Source organism: Rousettus aegyptiacus, unplaced genomic scaffold (assembly GCF_014176215.1).
Source record: "Rousettus aegyptiacus isolate mRouAeg1 unplaced genomic scaffold, mRouAeg1.p scaffold_m13_p_5, whole genome shotgun sequence".
Lineage (NCBI taxonomy): Eukaryota > Metazoa > Chordata > Mammalia > Chiroptera > Pteropodidae > Rousettus > Rousettus aegyptiacus.
The window spans coordinates 68,389,159-68,407,668 of NW_023416308.1; the positions used below are offsets into that span (position 1 = coordinate 68,389,159).

Here is an 18,510-nt window from a genome sequence, read left to right on the forward strand (position 1 = left end):
GCTAAGAGAAATAAGTCAGACAGAAAAAGTGAAATGCCATATGATTTCACTTATATGTGGAATCTAAAAAACAAAATAAATGGACAAACAAAACAGAAACAAACTCATAGATACAGAGAACAAACCAATGGTTGCCGGATGAGAGGGAGTGTTGGAGGCTGGGTAAAAAAGGTGAAGGGATTAAGAAGTACAAATTGCCAGTTACAAAACTGTCATAGGGATATAAGTACAGCATAGGGAATATAGTCAATAATAGTATAATAACTATGTATAGTGCCAGGTGAGTACTAGACTTGTGAGGAGAATCACTTTGTAAGTTATATAAATGTCTAACCACTATGCTATACACCTGAAACTAATATAATATTGAATGTCAACTGTAATTTTTTTAAAAAAAATTTAATTGTCTACTCAGAAAAAAAGGAAGGAGAAGTTGCTGTTGAAGCCAATGGCAATAGAGTACCCTTGAACTTGCTCACATGAAGAGTCCTATGTTCCAACATTAGCCCTCTTCTCTTAGAAAATAGACTAATGTCAAATAACATTTTGTTAGGAATGATTTTTAAAGTGAGAAAAGCCAAGTTTGGTGAAACCATAGGAAAATGGGGGGGCTCTGGTATAGTTGTAGCATTAAAGTAAACTCATTCGTATTTCCAGAGGACACTTTGGGAATAGGTATCAGGAGCCTTATTATATCCATACAGTTTGGTCCAGCAATTCTGCCTGTATGATTTATCTTGAAGAAATCATCAAAGTTGTATACATATATAAAAAAGTTTATTGAAACATTATTTATAGTAGAAAATAATTAGGAACAAACTAAACATGCTTCAGTAAGAGATTAGTTAAATCATTATTTTATAGCCATGTGACACAATGCTCTGTATGAAACAGCCATGTTGTTGAAGCACTTTCAAGATAAGGACAAATGGTTGCTCTAGGTTATAAAACAGATTCCATAACAAAGTATATAATACAGTCAGAATCACTTAAAGAAATATATCCAAATAGAGAGAACATGTATATACATTTTTTCTTCCTTTTCAGGTCAATGAATAAGTATTACTTTTGTAATCTCAAAAACCATAGCATAGTACGAGAATTTTGACCTCTTCTTTCCTTTTCCCACGAATAATGTTCTACTTGCCATATATCACTCCCTCGTAAAAAATGGCAGAAGTACCCTGGATTTTTAGCATCAACGACTATACCTTATCTGCTTCGGCTAATACCATTAATCTATCTGTTCCATTGAAGTCTGATACAGATACATGACTGTAATCATTGCAATTTAATCTTTAAATAAGGTTATAATTCCATATATCTTCTTGCCTAAATATTGTTCTTCACCTGCATTGATTTGACTCTAATATTGAATTTTTTCCCCTTTAAGGTAAACAACTACAGTTTAGAAGAAGTAACACATGAAGAGGCGGTAGCAATATTGAAGAACACGTCAGATGTAGTTTATCTAAAAGTTGGCAAACCCACTACCATTTATATGACTGATCCTTATGGTCCACCTGATATTACTCACTGTAAGTACCACACACAGTTTCATCTTCAAACAGCATCCAGATTTGCAAAACTGGAATTCTACAAAGCTTGGCAAAGTCCTATACTTACACCTTCCCATCTGTTAAGCCTGTGGAAATACTTCTGAGGGATCCTGTGCTTTACCCACCGGTTGCCATAGGGCCTTACCTAGTGTTTTGAATGTGAGACACCCTGATGAGTCAGCAGGTCCACAGTTATAGAAAGGCTTAATAATATATGTTGTGGATAGTGTGATTACAGTAGCATAGGGGCAACACATTTTTAAAGGCTATTTCTTAAAACCCTAAAGCATGGTAGCTCCCATGCCATACTATTCTTTCTTCCTAGTTCAAATCTATAGAGTAGCTGAATGGAAAAGAGATCCCAGCAAAAGAGACCTAAGATGGCTTTATGCTATTTCCTGAGTGAGAGGATCTTGTACTTGAATGGTGAAATTATGAAATTAGTATCCTTAATCACCATCATCATAGTTCTTATTTTTACACGAATTTGTTATATTGGTAGAGAAGCCAGAGAAAATTGTCAGTCACTATGGCAGTAAAGATAGATTGGAGGTGAGGGTTTCTAGGTCAACAACTAACTATGAGATGCTGTAATGCTACATAAGCCCCATGTTTTCGCCACTTCATAATAGGTTAGCAAGAACCTTATCTAAGGTTCTGTCTCTGCAGTCTAAACTTAGAAGCAATGCAATTTTAATGTGAGTTTAAGAGACAGTTTTGTTGATGGCAGTAAGTGTGTTCATTCTGAAATTTTGAGAAGCCACTTGTGAGGTTGGGAACTCAGGATGTCTTCAGGACCTACCATTAATTAGTTTAGGGTCTTAAGCAAGTCATTTAACCTCTCTTAGATTTAGAGGTTTCTCTTGAAAATGAATTTTTTAAAGGTTGAATAATTTTTTATCTTCTCATTACATTAGCTATTGCTTTTCTTAATGATGATTCTAGAATGACTTGTCCCCAAATACATCTTTTATTCAAGCAGACAGTATGCTGAGATTAGTCTTACCTTTGGATATGAAAGAGTTTAAATTTCAGAGTTTTTCAAGTTGGATGAATTTAAAAAGATCAGTCTTCAGACTCTGTGAGCCACTTCATAAAGGGCATATAAGGTGAATGTCGAAAAGAGAAAAAGGAGTAAACAAAACTTGCTTAATCGATTCAAGAAATACATATTAAGTAACCTCAATATGTGCAAGACACTTTTTAAAGGAATAGGTATGCTACAAAGGATATAATTATGGCCTTCGTTGGAAGGAAGACCAATTCAAATACATAAATAGCAGTAATATGTGGCAAAAAGGGATGTATAAATAGAGATGTATATACCAGGGGACGAGTAAAAATAAATGTCCTTTGGGCACTCAAAGGAAGAGGATTTCAAAAAAAAAATAATGTTATGCAGAAGGTGGCATTTGAATTTTATCTTAAAGAATTGTGATATTTCAGTATCAGAGATTGGACAGGAGACAGAAATTGTAGTAGTTGACATGACGAAACAAAGGTACAGATGTTGGAAAGAACAGGCTTTGTTTGAGGACCATGGGACATGCCTAAGGGTGAATTTTGTAAGAATGTTGAAAGAGAAAGTTACTATTCAATACAATAGAAACAATGGATAGCATTTAAGCAAGAGAACAGCAGGGTCAGGGCTGGATTTCTCAATGTGTAAAATGAAGAGAGAGGAGGACAGGAGACCCAGTTAGGAGGTGTTTTCAATCACCCCAAAGGGAGATGAGTTAGGGTAGAGAAATAGGAAAGAATGGTCAGAATTCATAGCCTTTCTGGGATGGGAGTACAGCATATTTTGGAATTAAAGTTCTTGTGAAAGAACTCGTTTCTAGGAAACTTTTGCTTTTAATGGTTGGATATTAATTATGTGAAAGGAATGTGAGCTCTGCAATTAGAAAGACAGCATTTTTATTTCAATAGAAAATTAATCATCATTCTGAAAAAGTATGTGGTGAGTCTCTCCTCCAATTGTTCTCTTCATCTAATTATACTGACTGGGATTACAGATATAACTTATTACATCTTTCCAATCCTAAAGGTCACTATGCACTCATGCACATTAAATGCAAACAAACAATATCTCCCCCCACCCTTTGGAGGACAAGAAAATCTTCGGCATGTAGCAAAGCCTTTCTATTTTTAACAGAACTATAGTGTGACACATTGAATCACCCACATAACAGGTTTCTTTTTTCTTTTTTTCATCCCTTAGCTTATTCTCCACCGATGGAAAACCATCTACTTTCTGGCAACAATGGCACTTTAGAATATAAAACCTCCCTGCCGCCCATCTCTCCAGGAAGGTACTCACCAATTCCAAAGCACATGCTTGTTGAAGATGATTACACCAGGTCAGATATGCTTGTTGGTTAATTGAGTTTATGATCCTTACCAGGAAGAAATTGCATTTGCCTAATGTGTCAGTTGTTGCCTTGAGGCTAACTGAAACTTCAGAGGGCCATTCAAACTTTCTGTGATAGTCTTGCATCCAGTGGAAATCTGCAAATACTTGTAAATGTCTGTCATTGTTCTCTGTTAGGAGGCAAAATCACAAATTCTTTGTAGAGAAATAGTAATATACACTTACCTGTCGCTTTGCAATTTTTTAAGACTTTCAATATCTGATCCTATTTGAGCTTTATAGCCATACTGTAAGATAGGCATTATTAGCTGAGGAGAGAAGATGGTGCTGGGATTCAAATGGAAGGAATTAACCCACCAATATTATGTATCTGGTGAATAAAAGAGTCAGGACTGAAACCCTTGTTTTTTGACTCTAAATTTTGGCTCTTGCCATCAATAGCGACCCACAATTTGATGGAATTTGGAAGTCAAAGGAGTGAAGTTAATTACAAATGGTTTGAATTTAACATATCCTGTTAATCCCAGAGAGGAACAGGGCAGAATTTTAGGACAGAGCATGAATCATGTTGCTAATCCCACAAAGTAAAACCATACTTAGTCAGCACACCTCTAAAAAAAGTCAAATCTGACTGTTCACAGAGAAGACTAATTTAGTTTACTTAATCATCACTATTAAGGATTCAATGAATATTGGATAATTAATAAATTAATGAATGAATGGATAGGTCAATAATAAGAAAGGTACATTTTTTTCCTTTTTTATCTTTAATTTTTTTTTCAAAGTACTGTATGCTCATTTCAGTCAGTAAAATAATGCAAAGATGTTCAAGAAACAAATCTGCCCCAAACTCCCTACAGGGCAACCAGTCTTGAGGTTCCCAATGTGACATCCTGGCATGAACTTTTCATACCTTCTCCACATTCATACCAACCTGTACAAATGCATACTCAGATATAGATGGGCCTCGACATTGTTTTTACAAAATAAGTTCATATATTAAACATTGCTTTAAACTTGCTTTTCTCAGTGAACAATACTTTTTCACCCCAAACGAGATTACATGTGGGTATACACACTTTTTCTGAATATGTTTGTGTGTAAATACTAGAGATGAACCCTTTTGATTTTATATCCTATCTAATGAAGCCATTTGTCGGCCTTTAAAAAAATAGAGGAGACTTCCTGCTGCTTTAATTTCCTCCCTGGTACCCATGTATGCTTTGGTCTTTTCTTTCCTTTGCTATTTCTTTTTAAATGATTAAGCATTTTCCATTTATCTTGCAATTTCAGGTTTGCTGAAGTAGCTTGTTACATCTTTAGCCAAGGAGTGGAATGTTGAGATGCTGCAAATGTGCATCTGTGGTATCAATCAAATATAAACATCACCCTGCTGAAAAGTCTAATCTCTATGTTCTTAATTGAAATGAGGGTGAGGCAGCAAAGATAATCCTCACGGCTCTCTAAAAAATTGTGCAAATATAGGTACCTTTATTCACCAGAGGAATGACCTATTCACTCTATCCTATCTCTAATATTTAATATGATTTTAATTTGAGAATAATTTCTTAGTAGGCCCCATAGTGAATTAACATTTATTAAATCCCCTTCATAATCCATACCCTTTGCTAACTATTTTACATACACTCTCCATTTAATTCTTCCAAAATATAGAAAGAAAGGCTTTCATCCCCATTTTAGACATGTAGAAATAGAAGCGCAGTGAAGTTAAGCAACTCGCTTGTGGTCACACAGCTTTTAAGCTGCCCAGCCAGGTTTAAAATCCTGGCTTGGAGGAAACATTTAAATTTTCCCCTTATTTTTAAATGAAAGAGACCTAAGAGTTTTGGTAAGTTCTAAAGATAACTATATCAGGATTAAGACCTAATTCTACCACTGGCTAACTGTGTGAAGCTGGGCAAATCATTTGACCACTGCAAGCTTCAGTTTCTTTATCTGTATAATGGGAATAGTAATCACACTTACCTCAACAGGTTGTTTTAATGATTAAATGAGATAATGCATACAAAAAACCCATAACTGTACCTAATACACAAAGAATGTTAAATGAATGTTATATTTTTTCTGTAGCTATACTTGCAATCCTTAATCCACCTAAGATGTAACATGGAATATTTTAGATGGTGTCCCAGAAAGAGAATCCATTTCTTCCTATAATATGCCTCAGTATCTTACTTCTTGCCTCTCTGTTATTCTCTGGCAGAACAATCTCACAACTTTGCATAATGTCTTCTAAATGACTGGTGCCTGTAAAACTCACGAAATAATTTGTATCAGTTTACACACACACACACACACACACACACACACGCACACACACCCCTACCTTCCCCATTTCTCTCTGCTGCTGGATCCTCTCACGGGTGCTCTGTGCTGTAGACATTACCATGGATCTCAGAGGTATTTGCTCAGAAGCAAATTCACTGCCTCATTCATAAATATTTATTGAATACTTTCTACTTGACAGTGAGCACTGCCATAGGAGTTCAAAATTAAATGAGGAAAAACATCTCTAAGAACTATCAAATTGGGACAAAAATATATTTAAATGAGTGAATCCCCCATGCCCACTGTCTGATCATGCAGACCCTTTCCATGAAGTTTTCCATAAGACCTAATCTGTTAATTTTTTTCATCCTAAGATTTTAGACTTTGGTGTCAAATAGCATTTGACACCAAATGGCAGGTACTTACTTTATTATATCGTTAGATAAATTAACAATTTGACCACTTTACATTAGTCCTCACTTTTTAAAAGTAAAAGATCTATAGAAGCCCAATGTGTGGGAGCCACTAACAGAAACAAACAAAATTAGATCCATTCTATGAAGCTCTCTCATGTAGCCCTAGCAGTTTCCTTAGCACCACAGGAGGCACTTAGTAAATATTCATAAGCGAATTTGAGTTTAACATGAATGTCATAGGAACAACCCATGGCCTCAGAGGAAGTTTTAAAGAGGAAATAACTCTGGAGATTGAGCTTGAAAAAATGTGTGGCATTTATCAGAGAGTCGAGAGATCAGGAAGGGCATTTGTGGTAGGGGATAGCCCATGCATACTCAAGGAAGAATGTGAAATAGAATAAAATGGAAACCACTATTACAATTTGAAATGTAAGGCTCATAAAGAAAAATGGTACTTCCTTTTAAATTATCTTTATATTCCTATCTTTTCACTTATATGCAAACGAGTTGTAAGATTAAAAATACAGGGTAGTAGAAACACAGAGAATGCCGCTATGCACTATGAACACTAAGTGCTTTCATGCATATTATCACCCCTATATTACTTATATGATATTCTTATTCTCGATTTTTACACATAACAATATGAGTTTAAGTAATTTCCTCATATCATACAGCAAACAAATAGAATCAAAATTTGAATTCCAGTCTGTCTACCTCTGAAGGCTTAATCCTTGTACCCCCATCCCCAACTCATACATTGTCTTTTCACAGAGAATTATTGGATAAAGAGGACTGAGCTTGTGTCAGGAAGCCGGGTTCTAATCCTAGTCCTATTACTTACTATCTAGATGATCCTGAACAAGTCATTCAATCTCTCAGAGTCTTAATTTTCTCAATTACAAATTTGGGATAAAGAATCTTTTAATTTCCTAATGGAATTATGAGTTTTTCATGTGATAATGTGTATAAGAGTAGTCATCTTTAGATATAAAATTATATAAAATTATTATTTAATATTAAAAACTAACATTAGTAGCTCATATTTGAGATGTACTTTCTATTTTCCTAAAATAATAAATTAAGAGACTGAATCTCTAATGATGGGAGTTAGGCTGATGGGGAAACATTTCTGTGAAAATAGGAAGCTCTAACAACCTATAAAATTATATAAAATTGGCAGCCTTTTATTCCATATGCTCATAATACCTTACTCTATTGTAAGAAATATCTGTTTTCTTGATTAATATTCATATTTTTTAGGAAATAGAATTTTTAAAATAAATTTTATTATAATGACTTAACTGGAATTTTTAAAAATCTCTTTCTTACTATTTAAGGAAATACACATCTGAGTAAACTAGGGAATTTTGTTTTTCCATTGATTTAAAGAAAGAGAGCATAAACAAAAGGACTTTGATAAAATTCTCTTAGTAACAAGCCTATTGAGTCCCTATAAACTAAAATTATCATTGATGTAAATACTCTGGTCTTTGATTTTTGGAAAAGAAAGCTATAATAATGAAGCTGAGATATCTTTTTTTTTGGTACAAAGAATGACAGACTATCACATTTGGAAGGACCATATATGAATATAGAGTCTAATCTTCCTCCATTTGGAGGGAAAGGAACACAAGGCCCAGCATGATTTGCTAGCTCCAAGTCCCAATATGTAAGAGGTAGAATCAGATTTAGAACCTATGTCTTCGGACATCCAATCCAATGCTCTTTCTATTACTCTAAACTGATGTTCACTTTTCTTTTTCTTTCTTTTTTTTTTTTTTCATTTTTTTGGTGAGGGGAGTGGAGGTGGGGGGGTGGAGTAAGAAGGTAACAATTACAAAAAGCTATAATCAATGATCATCTATGAGCAGTACCTACTTTGTATTTTACTATGACTATGGATTACATCTCTGCTGGACTTAATCTTCTCTGATCACTGACTCATAGGAGATACAAACCAGATACTCTCTCCATCTCGCTAAATATTCTCAGGATGTACAAACAAATCATTGGCACTAAAATGACACCAAAAATAAACTAGGGATGCAAAGTAAAACTGCTCTTTTAAGATATGGGGACAGTTTCTTAATGAAGGTGATAGATGTCATTTAAAAAGGCCAGGGACTTAACTATAGCTGTGAGTGATATATCTTCCAGTGATAGAAACCAAGTTCACCTGACTCTGAATTTAGGATACCCAGGTGTCTTTCTAACTGACTCTATGTAATGTCCCCTCACATAATTTGGTCAAAAAGCAAAACCTAAATAAATTCTCAAGGAAGATCTTTTGTCTCCAGAAACTTTCAAGGACCATCCAAATTGTGACTTTGATACTCACCAGTTGGATTCCCTTATTTACTAAATAGATATGAACCCATCAGACCAGAGTCTGCCTCAATTCTCTTCTCCCTGAATTACAGAACACTAGCTTACTGGATATAATATCTAAAATGTATGCCAGTTCCTCCCCCCTCTTTCCTTAATTAATTTACTCATGTACTCATTCAGTGAATATTCAGTTTCTACCATGTGTCAAGCACAGTTATTAGCAAGAGAATTATAGTGGTGAACAAACCAGATAAGGTCCCTGTCCTCATGGAGTGTACATTCTAGAATAAGAATTAAATAAGAGCTGTATAGATAAGTGAGGTAAGTTCAGCTAGTGATAAGTGCTATAAAGGAAATAAAAGGATAAAATGATAAGCAGTGATTGGGGAAGAAACAATATTGAGTAGAATAACCAGAGAATGCCTCTCTGGGGAGGCAGTGGATAAAATGGAACATGAATTAAAAGAAAAAATAAAAAAGTAGAGATATAAAGATCAGAGAAAGAACATTCCAGGAAGAGGAAATAGCAAGGCTAAAATAACTGAGGCAGGAATAAATTTAGTATGTCCCAGGAATATAAGGAAGTCCAGCTTGGCAGGAAAGAAGTGAGCTAATGAGACATGGTAGAAAATTAGGTTGGAGGAGTCAGGAGCCAGAAGACACAGGACTTTGTAGGTAATGATGAAAAAGTGTAGGTTTAATTTAAAGTGCATTGAGAATCCTTTAAAGAGTACTAACCAGGAGAGTGAAATGATCTTCTGATTTACGTCTAAAAAAAAAAAAAAGAAAGGAAAAGGAAAAAAAAGAAAGAAAGAAAGAAAAAAAAAAGCTCTCTAATTCCTGTATGGAGTAGAGAGACATTTGGAGAAAGAGGGGAAAGATTATGGCACCAGAGACTAGAGGAGGGGCAGCAGTGGAAGAGAAGAGGAATGGAGGAATCTGAGCTACACTTTTTAGTTAGATTCAACAGCTAATATTCTTTAGGAGGATGGGGCCTGCTCTAGTCAGGCTAAGTTACTACCAACCATTTGTACACTTTTTATCACCTACAGAATAATCTATCAGGAACAGAATAAGTATTTGCTACAGTTGCTGATTTTTTCCCTTTGGTGTTTAACTTTGAAACTCGGAACTGGTTGGAGGCTAAGCCACCCACTGTTTCTCAAATGTTTCTACCACATGCCCTTAGGCCTTGAAAAATTAGCTTGTTCTCATCAAGGCCTGGGTAAAACGTGAAGCTTTCTGTGTAAGCATGAAACACACAAAATCTTATATTTTCTCAGAAAAGTTTGGGAAATATCCTCATTTGCTTTAATGTGAAAATATTTTGATTACAAATTAATTTATTTTTAACCAAAATCTTAAAGTGAAGTTGACCCACCAGATAGAATTTTTCTGGGGATACTCAGTCCCTGTCAAATACCACAGATCTCAACATGCATATGAGTACACAAGTTTGAGAAGCACGAGCTAAATTACATGAACCTGTGAGTTATTAATTCTGTGTTATAAAAACAATCAATAATAGTTCAAGGTTTACATCTCCATCAGGGATAGGGTTTCAAAGGATTGGACAACATTGCCTATCACATTAAAGTCTGAGCATGCTCTAGACTCTTCATTTTAACATATTTAATGACTTTAAACCATTTCTTGATGAATTGGAAGTTTCTTCTTCTGACACAAGAAAGACATATTTTCTTATATGCCTTTAACCAAGTATGGTAGAAAAGAACTGGGGGTGCCCTACACAGACAACTGGCCCTTGCTTTAGAAGTAGGATCACTGTAGCAGAGTGAATAGGTGTGTAGGCCCTGGAGCCACCTTGCTCAGGGTCCTACTATGACCACTTCCTAGCAGTGTGACCTGAAGTAAATTATGTAACGACCCTTTGCCTTCTTGGAATGCAATGGAATGATGGAATAATCCTTTCCATCTCATAGGTTTATTGTGACAGTAAACTGAGTTAATACATGTGAAGTGCTTAGAGAAAAGTAAGTACTCAATAAATGTTAGTTATTATTAATGTTATTTAAAACAAGGATTTAAGATGAGATACTCCACGAATAAAGTCATTTTTTGGTAAACATCATGAATGGAATGGAAATGTAACCAGCAATGTTATACAGCTGCTCAAAAGTGACCTTCATATGTATACATTTTTCAACTTACTTATCTTGCAGGACACATTAGAACATTTTATTACAGAAAGTGTATGCACTTAATGCTTTATCAAGAACCTTTATTTTTTTGACTACGACAAATATCTAGTACCACCTGCACTGACAATCTAATATAGAATTCAGTGGAACCAAATATGATAAAACAAAACAAACAAGCAAACAAACAAACAGTCTATCAGTCTGCCCTCTGTCGCTAAATAGAATGATCCTCTGGATAATTTCTTAATTTTATCCTATGTTATTCATAAGGAGCTCTAAACAACTAATACCATATAGACTTTCCCTTAAAAAAAAAAAAAAATCTGCAAAACATGACATCAGACTCCTTGTAACCTTTATAAAGTGCATTACAAAACAAACAAATCAAAGATCTATCAGCAATGTCTGTGAGTTATCTGTTTTGCTCTGTGCAAAATGCCTGATTTCTTCAGTGTAGCTGCCTCTTTTGAGGTGAACTGTAATGATGGGAAAGGGCAAGCAGGGCAAAACTAGTGAGACAGATGAAGGATATACCACTAACTAGAAGCTTCGAGGGGAGTTTTCTCTTCATTGATGGTTGCTCTACACAACAATTTGGGTTTACTTACATAAACTGTGAGGCATGACAGAGCTATCCTGTTAGAAATAGAGTGGATATGCTAATGGAGAAGTTGATAAATATTAATTAAAGGAAGATATCCAAATATATATTGGGAAACATGTTAAACTGCTGTTCGCTGTCAGGGAAATAAATTTAATGTTGGAAAAAATGAAGCAGTAATGAGGATTTTAAAATTATCTTTTATAGATATTTATTATTTCCTATGTACCTCATAAATTAGCCAGACATAAACACGTAAAACTAGGCCTTATAATTTTATGGAAAATGGTTAGTGTACATCTATAACTATTGTTTAATCAATACTGTATTACGTTTTAATAGAATGAGTTTATTCTTGGTCTTCAGAGCTGGTTGAGGCAAAAAAGGATAAATGATAGGCAATGGAAAATTTTGTAGGGACTACTGTAGAAACAATCCACCATTAATTGGCCATGTTCCCTTACACTGCAAGTTAATAATTATCACAACACGATGTGCATATTGTTTCTGAGCCTTATCCATATATTGAAACAAGGTGTATATTACGACTCAAGACAAGTACACATGGCCTACTTTTCTGGGAGTTTGTTTCACACCCACACATCAATAAACTAATAGTGACAGAAGATAGTTGATTCCTAATTGTCCACATGTGGATGTATAATTTCAAAATTATTTATAACAGCATCATAATTCCTGAGTGACTTCATGCTATCTCCTATATTATTTAGCTGCTGTGGGTGAGGTTACCGTATAAATAATAATTCCCTTAAAAAATATAAGAAAATTGTGGGATACCATTATTACATTCTGAAAACTTATATCCTCATATATTATAGACATAAATTTCATAAATTTTGTTGTATTTTTTCATTCTTCTAGGTAATTTGATTAAACTAGATAATGAAGCAAGATATATCTGAGTAGAAAATATTTTAAACATACTACTTTAAAACACTTTCCTCAGACAACCTACCTTTTTAATATTTACCTCTATACCTATTGCCCTTTTTATGTCTTATACCTCTCTTTAATTATTTCTTTTCAATAAGTTCTATCTTATTTTATTATTTTCCCTAATGGTAAAGTAATATCTGTTTTTACAAAAGTTATATAATAACAAAAATATAAATAAAAATTAATAAAAATTACTATTTTACACAAAAAGATAATCATTATTACTATTTATTATATTATTGAGGATTTTTTCTATGTATATTTGTTTATAAAATTTGAACCATACTATATATAGTGGATTTTTTTCTTTTCAATTTAACATTAAAAATATGCTTTTGAAGATAAAACATGAGAAAATGTTTTATCTTCAAAAATATTTTTAGTAGCTATATAATATAGAAGAACCATAATTGACTTAACTACATTCCTATTGTTGGATATGTAGATTTTCTTATTACAGGTAATGCTTATACAGTCTTCTGACCCCATTTCTGCATTATATGTTTCTCTAAGATAAATGTCTAGATGCCCACTGCATAATCAACACCTCAGTAGGTTGCCTTACAAATATCACACATTTAACATTTCCGAAAACATACTCTTGATGTTCGTCCTCAACCTTCCCTCCCATAGGAAAATATCTATAATTAAAAGAAAAAATGACCCACAGAAACAGTACCAGAAATGATAGAGATGATGGAACTAGCAGACATATTAAAACATGTCAATCTCTTGAAAATTAGGAAAAGAAATATAAATGAACAGGAGAAAAATGGGAGATATGAAATAAGCCACATTAAACATTGAGTAATGAAAAGAGTATCTGAAGTGAAAATTAATATCATAAGAGACACTGCAGAAGAAAGAATTGTGAGTTTTAAGGCATAGCAATACAACCTATTCAGATGAAACACCGAGAGCAAAAACATATATATTTTTTTAATTTCTAGTTCCTGTGGCACCAGAAAAAGCAGACTTGAAGTACTGGATAGTCAGAATTTTTTTTTTAATGTTTATTGAAAATTATAATCATATTAGTCTGAGAATCTCAACCAAGCCCAAAAACATTGTAAAGGGAGAAACATAATAAAAGTAGGTTTCTTGTCAGATTGAATACATATAGAAGACAGTAGAGAGGTATCTTTAAACTACAGGGGAGCTGACACCAGAGTTTGTGGCCTGAGCAACTACAGAGTGGAGATGTTATTACTAAGAAGGACAAGGCTAGGGGCAGGCAGATTGGGGACAAACATTAAGAATCTGTTTTTGGAAACGTTAAATGTGCAGGCGGTGGGGATCTAGTAATTTGCAAAGCTGGGTCGAAACACAATCAGTCTGGCTGTTAAGGGTCATGCAGCTGGTATATAACATCAGGATTCAAATTAACCCAAAAGTTGGACTCTTTTTGCTATAACACATGGGTAGCATTCTTAGCTTTAAGATTTCTGGAATCTTCTCTGTAATTCAAGTTAGTCTTTGGTTTTTCTTTTGTTCGCATGGATAAAACTAGTTTTATATCCTACCAGCAACACTTAAAACCTATTCAAGATATGCAGCCACCTTTTCTCAGGAAGAAGTGAGGCTTTCTGGATGATGCAGTTTTTGATACCTTAATGAACATTTAAGTCCTCATTGAAAAAACTTATCAGTCCTAGTAATTGTATGTGCTTCTGTGTAAACACTTAAACATCAACCCTCACCTAGATGTGTTTAAATAATATCGACCTTGAAATAGAACAATGTGAGTCCTTTCTCATAGAGACTAATGGGAATGCTGTCAACTGATCCATTGGAGCCTGGTATTTTGTTTTATTTTTTTTTTTTTCAGTCCTAATCTTTTTCTAAAGTCTCATTTACCATCTTGAGACAGGGGATGAAGGCAGAATGAAACAGCTGAAATAAATGTGATAGCTAGAGATTTCAAAGTCAGTTATGTGAGGCCTTGCTCTGAATTTATAACAGTATTAGTAAAACCTTATAGCTGTCTAGTACTGCACAATACTTTCCTATTTCTCATTTAGTTCCCTGGACACCATACAAAATGAGCAGAGAAATGTTGCTATACCCACTTAACAGATTGAGAATCTGAGATGATACAGAGTGTATAATTTTTCCTACAAGTAGTACAAAGTAAGTGGCAAATCAGGACCCAGAATCTAGAAACAAGGTAGCATCTTGGTTAAGAGAATAAATATTGGAGTCAGAATAACCATTTACTAGCTTTTTGACTTTGGATGAATCAAGTAACTTCTCTGAACCCGTTTTTCCACTTATGCCTATCCCATGGATTATTATCCAGATTAAATAAAGTAATCTATGTCAAGTACTTGGAACAGAACCTGACACAAAATAAGCTACATTCACTTAGGTTAGCCGCTATTATTATTACTATTATTATTAACCTTGATTTCTATTCAGAGCATTGGGGTGTTTATAGGACTGATTGTAGTTGTGATTACTACTGCACAGGGATGGTGGAATAATATGAAGAAGTCAATAATGGGGGAAATATGCTACCAGTTAGCCTAATAACACATGAATTTACACTATATTTACACTTGCTTTAAAGAGTATATTTTGAGATTTTATGTTGATTTAGTAGTATTTCCTTTATATCTTTTAAAATGATAAGTAGGTAGATAGATGATAGATGAAAGATGATGGATGAATAGATGATGATGATAGATAGATGGTATATAGATAGATAGATGATAGATAGATAGAGAAATAGATACTGATCCTGATTTAGAAGAATCTATTCAAAACCAAGACTACCTATAAAGGTTATATATAAAAAATTTGTATTAAGGGACCTGAATTTTAAGTTAAAAATTCTAAAATTAAAATATTCTACAGTGTTAAGTAAACACTCACATATACTCTCTTCGATGCTCAGTTTTACTATGCAGGTAGCATAAAACATTTTGCATGAATGTAGTGTTTATGTTTGCATGCTTTCATGATTTGAGCACAGAAATCCAATACATACACATAGCAACACCTATAATGATGTCTCCCAGGTCCTGGAGGTAGCTTTAATTCCATGGCCTCATTGTATAACATTAGGTGGGGCTGTGGGCAGTTGGACAAGGTGTCACATACACTGTACTTTGGATGAATTTATATATTCATAAAAGTGGATATATAAATCCATTTTTATATATCAGTATAAAAATAAATAATACATATATAAATAAATATATACATATATAAATAATATATAAATATACTATATATCACATCTGTATTACATGTATACACACATATATATTTATATATATATCACTGGTGAAATAATGAAAGGTAGTTTTTTTCCTTTTCCTTGAAAAAAATGACCTAATACTTACCACTGTACAAATATTAACATTTATCAGCAGAATTTTATCAAGTCAAAAATTTTAGAGCAATATTTGTATTCAGTAATACTGAGAGAGATAATGCAGTTCAAAAATGTGACTAATTAATAACTTTCCCAAGAACAAGTTTATGTCTAAAATTATAGTTCCAAACTCTGACAAGAGTCACCTGTGAAACTATTGAAACAGAGTCCAGAGTCCCACCCCTGATCTACCAAATCTGGGTACCTGGGATAGAGCTGCAATACAAGAATTCAAAACAGATTGCAAACTCTTACAGGTGATTTTGATGTATAGGCAGGTTTGGGAACCACTGGCTTAAAATTATTATGTCTTTTGCCAGAATTAAAAGCAAATTAGAGTACATTAGAAGAAAATATGGTCAGGCATTTCTCCCATAGGATAAATTTTTATAAAAACATTGGATGACTATAAACCAATGACGATGGTAGTGATAATGTGCAAAGAAAGGATAGTGATCCTGGGCAAAAGCTACTAAACAGAGAATTTGTTGAGTGGCATTCAGATATTATAATTAAAGGTGCTAGCTACTTAAAAATATTTCTGGCAGGTATACATTTTACTCTATAAAGATACTTTTGAAAAAATTGCACATGACTTTATTTCCTTTAAACCAAATTACCTTTGACAACAAGCCTCTATCTTGCCTGTTTCTCGGCTTAAAGTCTTCCCTGAGCATCAGTCTTTAGGAGCTCAGACTTTTGAAGAACAAAATCCTGGAAGAGAGTTTTTTCAGGAAAATTCTGCTTTCCCTCCTATATCGCAAATCTCCAGAGAGACAAGGTCTGAATATCTGCTTCAAACTTGGGGAGGGAAAAACAGTAAATTCAAAACACAAATTAATATTTAATAAATTATCCTATCCCCCTTTATTATTTGTATTCCTCCAGAAAAAGTGGTTTATCTTAGCCCAATTCAGAAACACTCAAAACCCTAAATCCTCTTTTTCCATGAAAGAAATGTTTTTATAAAGGAATCTTAGGTAGTTCTAGGCTCCTTAAGTACACAGCTGCTACCATCTTACAGCCAAACAAGCAAAATCCTTATGGCTAAAAGCATATCAGAGACAGGCGTAGCTGTTGATCATCTGATGGATTTATAGGATGTATCAAAGTTGCCAAAGGCAGGAAAATAGAGACTGTGGGGAGGAGGACTGAATTCTAATCTAACTTCCACACCCATATCAGGAAGCCACTTAACTGCCTTGGATCTGTTATGTGTAACTAGGTCTTCCTCATGGAATATAATGCCCAGCAAACACAGAGATTAAACAATGTACACAGTACCACATACACTGTTGGCAATTCTTATTTTGCTTTACATTTCCCCCACAGCATCCTTCAGAGAAATACTGCATAGTGAATGTTGGAGTCAAAGAGACCTACATTCAAATCACAGTTTGACCACTACCTTATTTGTGCTCCCTTATCCTCTCTGAGCCCTAGTTTTTTTATACAGAAACTATAGGTAACATCTACTCTGAAAGTTTGTTGCTGTGCAGATTAAAGTTGATGCTATAGGTGACCAAATAGTGACTGAGAAATTTGGGGATCCTCTGTTATTGCAATAAATTTACATTTAACTTTTTCCCTTCTCTACCCCACTGCACCACCCCCAAAATCAAATTCTAAAGCTCAGGCAAATTACAAAGATTTTAAAGAATATTTCATGTGAATATAAAAGAGATTATAGGATGACTTTAAGCTCTATATTCATTCCACCCTGCTGGCACTGAGGTATCCTGAACTGACCTTGAGATTCTTGGCACAAACCTATGGAGTTCACTGGTCTTTGATGTTTTGTCCATTACTTTTCATGCTGTCTGTGTTTCATTATGACCCTCATGCATTTTTGCCGCCTGATAGCCATCTTACCTGTGATAACAATGCATTGTTCTAAAATTTCTCCCATCCATTGAATATATTCCAGATTGGTTAGATAGAGTAGCTGAAAGGTTCAGCTCTATTGATAGCTTAAAAAAGAAAAAGAAAAATCTTTTCCATCTGGTTTCATTATTTCTGTATCTTAGTTCTTTTAGTAGTTCATTTAAGAACAGCTCTTACTTCCATTGGGTGTACTGGTCCTCCTGGGTCTTCAAAAAAAGGTGGTCTTCTCTGGATCCCCCAAATAGGCCAGGATTCCTCTTCCCACATGGACTTGAACGTCAAGCGCTCTGGGTAATTTGTGATCTTACTTGACCTGCTGGAAATACTTAGGCCAACAGTATACAAGGAGAGCTTTTTTGTTTAAAGCTCCTCAGAGCACGGACAGAAGGACCAAAAGTATGATTGTCTCGAAATGCATTTTGTAGGGAGGAAGTGGCGTTTGGGAAATGGAGAGAATAGTCTGGAGACTGCGGGGAGTATGATTAATATTAGCTGAGTCCTGCCAATTACTAGCAGTCTGATAAGTCATTTGGATACTTTTGTTTTATTAATTTTCACAAT

The 18,510-nt window shown here is 34.3% G+C and overlaps 1 protein-coding gene across 27 annotated transcripts in view; it reads left to right on the forward strand.

Annotated features, from left to right (window-relative positions):
• DLG2 (discs large MAGUK scaffold protein 2) overlaps positions 1-18,510 on the forward strand; it is a 1,668,408-nt gene that overhangs the window by 1,253,438 nt on the left and 396,460 nt on the right. For all 27 annotated transcript variants that reach the window (XM_036221811.1, XM_036221806.1, XM_036221807.1 and 24 more), the window contains 2 exons: positions 1,394-1,538; positions 3,781-3,919. In XM_036221811.1, the coding sequence (XP_036077704.1) occupies positions 1,394-1,538; positions 3,781-3,919 (284 nt within the window). The remainder of the gene's footprint in view (positions 1-1,393; positions 1,539-3,780; positions 3,920-18,510) is intronic.